General features: G+C 47.2%; 1 protein-coding gene across 1 annotated transcript; it reads right to left on the reverse strand.

The window, feature by feature from the left end:
* Window positions 1-233: 233 nt before the first annotated feature.
* On the reverse strand, window positions 234-5436 carry LOC119943354 (olfactory receptor 52D1-like). Its single transcript, XM_038764279.1, has 2 exons — window positions 5404-5436; window positions 234-1241 (listed from the first exon to the last, which is right to left on the reverse strand). Exons 1-2 carry the CDS (start codon window positions 5434-5436, stop codon window positions 234-236), a joined length of 1041 nt encoding a protein of 346 aa, XP_038620207.1.
* Window positions 5437-8488: the final 3052 nt, after the last annotated feature.

Consider the following 8488-nt stretch of genomic DNA (forward strand, 5'->3'; position numbering starts at 1 on the left):
GGGGAGCCAATCCTCCAACACAAGCTATTCTCTAATCTGTTGTAGAGACTCAGGTTTTGTGGGCTACCCTAATAATAATTATTATTATTATAGTACTTGCTACGTGCTTACTATGTGCCTAGCACTGTTTTAAGAATTGGGGTAGATACAAGTTAATCAGGGAGCCTGGATCAGCTGAGCACTGGACAGCACTGAGGTTGGGAGCTGCCCAAGAAAGCCACCCTTCCCCAGCCTTAGGACCGGAATGTTGATGAGCCCTGGCTGAGCACCCGCCAGAGGCTCTGCCGGATCTCTCTGGAGTGGGCCCCGTAGACAATGGGGTTGAGCACTGGGGGTGCCAGGAGGTAGAGGTTGGCCAGGATCACATGTACATGGAGGGGGAATCCATGGGCAAAACGGTGGGTGAAAAAGGAGAAGAAGGAAGGGAAGTAGAAGGTGAGGATGACACAGACGTGGGAGCCACAGGTGCTCAGGGCTTTGACCCGGGCATCACGAGAGGGCAGTAGGAAGACGGCCCGGAGGATAAGGCCGTAGGATGTGGCGATGAGTGAGACATCCAGCCCCATGGCTGAGAGGGCCACGGTGAGGCCATAGACCACGTTGGGGGTAATGTCCGCGCAAGCCAGCTTGGCCACACTCATGTGCTCGCAATAGGTCTGGGGTATGGCATTGGTACGACAGTAGGGCAACCGGTAGACCAGGAAGACGAGAGGAAAGCCTAGAGTCAGGTTTCGCAGCAGGGCAGCCAGCCCCAACTTCCCGATGACCGTGGGGGGGAGAATGGACACATAGTGGAGGGGCCGGCACACTGCTACATAGCGGTCAAACGCCATGGCCACAAGGAGGGCGGATTCCACGCCATAGAAGGAGTGGATGAAAAAAAGCTGGGCCAGGCAGCCTGAGAAGGAAATCTCCTGGGAGCCAGACCAGAAGATACTGAGTGCCTTGGGCCCAGTGGAGGAGCAGAGTACCAGGTCAGTCATGGCCAGCATGGCCAGGAACTGGTACATGGGCTTGTGGAGCACTGAGTCGGTGGTGATGGCCAGGAGGAGGGCGCAGTTCCCCGCCAGGGCCGTGGCATACATGGAGCAGAAGGAGGTGGAGATCCAGTTTTGGGCACTCTCCAGCCCCGGGATTCCAAGCAGGATGAACACCGCAGGCTGGTGGAAGCTGCTGTTCCCAGGCAGGGACAAGGGTGAGCTGAACCAGCTCCCTGCTGCCTTCCAGGCAGGCTTAGAGACCTTGAGGAGAGAGGGAAATAGTTGAATGGAGTCTTGGGAGGGCTTTCATTTTGGGTGCAGAGGGCTTACAGCAGATTCATTCTCTTCCCTCTAGAAACCTTCATTTTAAACTTCTTCCCCTCCTGCGTCCTCCTCCACTTTCTCCTTTTCCATCTCCTTTCTCCTTCTCCTCTACCTCCTCCTTCTCCTCTTTCTCCTCACTATTCACTGAGTAGGTCAGAAGCAACACTAGGTCATACTAGATAGAGCATGGGCCCGGGAGTCAGAAGGTCACGGTTCTAATCTTTGATCTTCCACTTGTCTCCTGTGTGACCTTGGGCAAGTCACTTCACTTCTCTGTGCCTCAGTTACCTCATCTGTAAAGTGGGGATTGAGACTGTGAGCCCCACATGGTTGTGTCCAACCCAATTCGCTTGTGTCCACCCAGCACTTAGTACAGTGCCTGGCACATAGCAAGTACCATTATTATTATTATTTCATCTTCTCCCACTCCTTTCTGCATTGCCCTTGCAGTTGGATTTGTGCCCTTTATTCACTCTCCCTCAGCTCCACAGCACTTATGTACATATCCATATTTATTTATTTATTCATTCATATTAATGTCTGTCTCTCTCTCTAGAATGTAAGTCCCTTATGGGCAGGGAACATGACTACCAACTCTGTTATATTGTGCTCTCCCAAGTGTTTAGCACAGTGATCTTCACTCAGTTGGCATTCCTTCTCCCTGCTTCCTCCTTTTCTCCTCTTTTTCCCCCTCCTCCATCTTCTCTTTCTCTTTTTCAACTTTCTCCTTTCTCTTCCTCCTCCTCTTCCTTTTACTCCCTTTCATCAATTATATTTATTGAGCACTTATTATGCAGAACACTGAAGGAAATACTTGAGAGTACAATAGAATTCATAGGCTTGATCCCTGACTTCAGTCATTTGATAATGTAGAAGGAAGTGCATTATAGATAGCAGGATGTGATAGAATATGAAGATGTGCATATACGTGCTAAGCTGATGTGGAAGACTCAAGTGTTTAGGTGATACAGAAGTGCTGAAGAGGCAGTTGGGGGGACGTAGGGTGAGGAGATGAGAGATTAATCATGGAAGATCTCCTGGAGGAGATGTTATTTCAGAAGGGCCTTGAAGATTGGGAAAATAGTGGTCTACCAGGTGTGAAGAGGGGTGGAGTTCCAAGTGAGACTTTGGAGGAGGGAGAGATGAAAACAAATCTCAGTGAGTAGGGTACCTCAGGAGAATCAAAGTGTATGAGATGGGGTGTTGTGGGAGAATGAGGATAAGTAGTGAAAGAGAGCTCTCCTCCTCTTCCACTCCCTTCTGTGTCCCCATTGCAGTACGATTTGCACCTTTTTTTCACCCTCCCTTAGCCTCATAAAACTTATGTACATATCTGTAATCTAATTTATTTATTTATCTTAATGCCTGTCTCTCCCTCTAGACTGTAAGCCCATTGTGGGCAGGGAACTTATTTACCAACTCTGTTATATTGTGTTCTCCCAAGTGCTTAGTACAGTGCTCTGCACACAGTAAGCACTCAAAAAATATGATTGATTTACTTATTGATTGACTAAGTGGCTGGAGGAAGGGCGAGCAGTGAGGCAGCCGATGCAGTAGTCAAGTTGAGATATAAATGTCTGGACCAGCCTGGTAGCATTCCATCTCTTCCCCCTCCCTCACTTCATCTTCCCCCTCTCCTCCTCTCAACACTCTCACAATGCTGCCATTCTCAGAGACAAAGTTACAATGGGAAACACAAGATCTGACATCCTAGTATTGATCCCAGGGCAGTATCAGAGAGATATCAGATTCTCCTTAGGCAGTGAATGAAGGAGGGGAGTTGCTCCCAGTCAGAAGCAGTGACACAGAAACTGGGGACAAGGAGCCCAGGCTCATTGCTCCTGCTCTGGATCATGGTGACCATCTTCTTGCCCAGGGTTGTGTGCTGGGCTCCCCCGGCAGATGGTGCTCCCCATCTCCCCTCATCCAGGCCCACAGTCAAGGGGGACATTTGGCATCCTCCCCTTACCCCCTCTCTCCCACATCCACTGCCAAGTCCCAGCACTTTCTTCTGCTATGTATAGTCTCTCAGGCACACACTCCCCTTCCAATCCCACCATCAAAGTCCTGGTCCAGGCCCCGTTACTCTGTTTTTGGGCCACCACAAACAACTCTTCCTAGTTGGGCTCCCCAATTCCAGCCTCAAACCCTCCCAGACTTTGCACATTATTAGGTCCTTGATCCCTAGAGGATTGAGTACAAGTTCTTGCTGGGGTTTCCAAGCTGCTTTACCGCCCCACCCCTCTCATCACCCATAGCACCCTACCACTCTCTGTTCTCCCAAGCAAATCACTGTGTTAGTCCCCAGGAATGAGCCTCCATCTTTGGCCTCAGTTGCTCCTGCACAAGAAACAGCCCCTGGTCCTGGCTCTGCCTGCTGCCTTTCTGTGCCCTCTGGTCCTTTTGACCTCCATCTAGAATTCACCTTTCCCAGGAAGCCTTCCAGATTAACATAGGTACACTGGAAAGAGCACGGGCTTGGGGGTCAGAGGTCATAGGTTCAAATCCTGGTTCCTCCAATTGTCAGCTGTCTGACTTTGGGCAAGTCACTTAACTTCTCTGTGCCTCAGTTACCTCATCTGTAAAATGGGGATGAAGACTGTAAGCCCCACGTGGGACAATGTGATCACCTTGTATCCTCCCCAGTACTTAGAACAGTGCTTTGCACATAGTAAGCACTTAACAAATGCCATCATTATTATTTACCCTAATGCAACCAACTGCTTAATCAATTAATCAATGCTATTTATTGAGGAGATAATACTTCTTCTACTACTACAGCTACTACTACTAGCAGTAGTACTGCTACTACTACTACTACTACTACTACTACTACTACTACTACTACTGATAATAATAATAATAATAACAATAATAATACTTGTTAAGTGCTTACTATGGGCCAAACCCTGTTCTAAGCATTGGGGTAGATTGATGTTAATCAGGTTGGACACAGTCCCTGTCCCTCATGGGGCTCACATTCTAAGTACCAGGGAGTAGGATTTAATCCCTATTTTACAGATGAGGATACTGAGGCACAGAGAAGTTAAGTAACTTGCCCATAGTCACAGAGCAGACAAGTAGTGGAATTGGGATTAGAACCTGGTCCTCTGGCTCCCAGATCCATGCTCTTTCCATTGGGCAACACTGCTTCTTTCACCAAGTATTAAACACTGCCCTAGGCATTTGGAAAACACAACAAAAGGAACATACACCTTCCTGGCTGTTAAGGCACTCACAAGTCAATGTGGGGAGAGATAGATGAAAATTATTTATAAATAGGGGTATCAAGAGGAAAAATAAGGATACAGCAGGAATGAGCTCAACTATATCAGGATGAAAAGCAGAATAAGTAATTGAATGTACAAATACAAATGTCTTTTTAATATGTGTGTATGGGCACAAATGCTGAGATGCAGGAATGAGCTCAACTATATCAGGATGAAAAGCAGAATAAGTAATTGAATGTACAAATACAAATGTCTTTTTAAAATGTGTGTATGGGTACAAATGCTGAGATAACAATAAAATACTTTTGGGCTGCTGTTCCTGGATGCTGTGAGTTAACTGGGGAAGGATTTTTAGAAGAAGTGGGATTTTAGGAGAGTTTAAAAGGTGGAGAGAGCTGTAGACTGCAGCCATATACGGGGAGGACGTTTCAGACTGGGAAAACAGAATGAGCAAGGGTTTGGAGGTGGGAGAGTTAAGAGGAATGTGCAGTTAGAAGGTTAGCTTGGGAGGAGTGAAGAGAACCAGCTGGGGAGAGGCAGATGACAAGAGGAGCTCTGTTGGAGAAGTTGGACAAGCTTCTGTTTCTCTGAGTCCTACTGTCTAGGATGACTTTGGCTTGGGGCTGCCTGGTGGCAGGGGGATTGAACATAGAGGGGTTTGGTCTGTCCTCTCAATCACCTATTCCTGATCCCCTCATTTATTCCTGAATCTTAGAGTCCCTTTTCCTCACCTCTACCCACTGGCAAAGCTCTGGGAAGAATCTCTCCACTGCCCCTGCCTAAAGATGTCAAGTCTCCCTTTGACATCCTCCCTCAACCCCAATGCTCGGAACTTAGCCAGCATCAGTGATTCTGGGGCCCACACTCACCTGGTCCTGGCTGAGATGAGACATCTCTTCCATAAAACCGGCCTTGAGCTGCAGCTGGTTTTGCGGGTGGAGGATGCAGATTTTCATTCAATCGTATTTATTGAGTGCTTACTGTGTGCAGAGCACTGTAATAATAATAATAATAATGACATTTATTAAATGCTTACTATGTGCAAAGCACTGTTAGAATCGCTGTACTAAGCGTTTACACTGTACTAAGACTTCCCTGGCCTTGGCCGGGTTGGGGGTTATTTATCTTGTGTTCCAGCAGAGTCCCAGAAGGGAGGGTGTAAGGGGAGGCTGGAGTCATCAGGGAGGCCCAGTCCACTCTAGGCTTCTGTTGAAGGCTATTGCTTTAACTCTTTCTCTGCTGTTTCCCTGCTGGTGCTCGGCCCAGACCGGACAGAGAGATGGACTACTGCGGGGATCTGGGAGAGGGGGGCAATGGGCCTCTAAATGGCATAGATGTGTGCTCCCAGAACAGTGACATCAGTAAAGAATCTGGGCACCAGGACATGCAGAGAAAACCACAGCTCATTGTGGACAGGGAATGTGTCTGTTTATTTTGCATTGTACTCTCTCATGTGCTTAGTACAGTGCTTTGCACACAGTAAATGCTCAATAAATATGATTGAATGAATGAACAGAACTGGGTTCATGCAGAGGCATCCCTGGAAGGCAGGACCCATAATGGAATCAACCGCTGGCTTGCCATTTCTGATCTTAATCCCTGGGCTGTCAGGGGCACGTCCATTTGGGTGGTTTTATTGGCTTCAACTCTCCTTCCCACACACTCCAAATGGGGTGATGAAATCCACAAGACCAGAACCAAGATGTGGCACGCCAGGCAGGCCAAGAGCCCCTCGGTCTCTGCCGCAAGCTTGGAGCTAGAATGGCCCACATTCATCTGGACTCCCAGAGTGATGGTCAGCAGAGAAATAGCTCCATTTGGTGCAGGGGAAGGGGCATAAATAAATGGAACTGGGCACTGAAATAGGAATAGGGGCTCAACAGCGTTCAGTGGGCTAATTATGGGGTCCAGTCAATCAATCAATCATATTTTTGAGCACTTACTGTGTGCAGAGCACTGTACTAAGCGTTTGGGAAGTACAAGTTGGCAACATATAGAGACAGTCCCTACCCAACAGTGGGCTCACAGTCTAGAAGGGGGAGACAGAGAACAAAGCCAAACATATCAACAAAATAAAATAAATAGAATAGATATCAATCAATCAATCGTATTTATTGAGCACTTACTGTGTGCAGAGCATTGTACTAATCGCTTGGGAAGTACAAACTAGCAACATATAGAGACAGTCCCTACCCAACAGTGGGCTCACAGTCTAGAAGGGGGAGACAGAGAACAAAACCAAACCAAGTCGGACTGTGGGGCTATTTAATCTTGAAAAGAGAAAGTGGAAGAGGGTTTGAAGGGTCTTAAGATGGAGGATGGGGACCAATTTGGGACAGAACAAGAACATCACATCGAGAGATTTAGGTTGGATAGAAGGTTTAGGATCAGAAGGCAGTCTGTGGCCACAGAACAGTGTAACCCTGCCCATACTCTGCACCAATAAAATGATCAATTAATGGCATTTATTGAGTACTTACTGTGTGCAGACCACTATACTAAGCACTTAGGAGAGGACACTGAAAGGTAGTTAACAGACACGTTCCCTGTCCACAGAAGCGCACAGTATAGAGGAAGAGAGACATTAATATAAATAGATACGTCGCAGATATGAACATAGATACTTTGGGATTGAGGATGTGCATAAAGGGTACAGGTACAAGTGCATAGATAATAGAGAAGGGAGAGGGAGTAGAAGAAAAAGGGCTTAATCAGGGAAGATCTATTGGGGAAGATGTGATTTTAATAAGACTCACAAGATGGGGACAGTGGTGGACTGGTGTACATCGAGGGGTAGTAAGTTCCAGGTCAGAGGGAGAATGTGGGCAGGGGATCAGTGGTGAGATCATGGAGACTGAGATACATTGAGTAAGTTGGCATTAGGGGAGAATTTGGTTTGGGGTCTTCCTTTAAAAATAAAATGTGATCTACAGCCATGGAACAGAATAATTGTGTGTGTTATTTCAGCCGCAGACCAGGTGTGATGACAAATTTCAATGGCTCCCACACTTAGGGAAGGGAGGAGAAAGAAAGGAGTGCCCCTTCCTGAAATGTATGCCAAACCAATCAAAGCGAGGGATTGGGTGGAAGTAGAGGGCCCATGTTGGAGAAGAGTTCCCTCAGGCATCTTAAGGTAGGGGGAAGTGAGTTGTAAGACTGAGAGAGCAGGTCACAGGGAGTGTTTGTGGTGTTGACTGCGGATGGACACGGTGTAACAGGGAGGCATTGGAGAGGATCCCTGGAGGTTCAGAATCCAGCAGCCAGGGCCCTGGAGGAGTGAGGCTCTTGCTCCTTATGAGAAGAAGAACATGAGCCTCAGAACACATGCAGGGAAGTACATGGGGTTCTGCAGGGATAAGAAATAAAGAGTCTAAACTGGATTTGTGGTCATTTTACAGATGAGGTAACTGAGACAGAGAGAAGTGAAACGACTTGCCCAAGGTCACCCAGCAGACAAGTGGCACAGCCAGGATTAGAACCCAAGTCCCTCTGACTCCCAGGCCTGTACTCTTCCCAGTAGGCCACACTGCTTCTCTAGTAGTAATCAAATTTATTGAGCACTTACTGTGTGCAGAACATTGTACAGAATCCTGGAAAAAAATACAAAAGAGAGAGTTAGAGCTCTCCAGGGGGATCACAGTTAAAAAATAAGGTAGGGAAAAATTGAAGTAATATTGTGGTAGCCAGCCTGGCTGGTCCCCAAACCTAGAAGGGGGAAGAGGAATCCAGAAAAAGTCATCCTCAATCAATGGTATTTATTAAACACTTACTATGTGAAGAAAATTGTACTAAGTGCTTGAGAGAGTGCAGTATAACAAAAACATGTGTGAAGACATGTTCCTTGCCCACAGCAAGCCATGGTGGCCCCATCCCATGGTCAAGTCAATCAGATAGAAGAATAGATAGAAGGAATGAGGAGGAAGTAGGGGAAACAGGTAGTTGAAGAAAAAGAAC

Source organism: Tachyglossus aculeatus, chromosome 2, assembly GCF_015852505.1.
Source record: "Tachyglossus aculeatus isolate mTacAcu1 chromosome 2, mTacAcu1.pri, whole genome shotgun sequence".
Taxonomy (NCBI): Eukaryota; Metazoa; Chordata; class Mammalia; order Monotremata; family Tachyglossidae; genus Tachyglossus; species Tachyglossus aculeatus.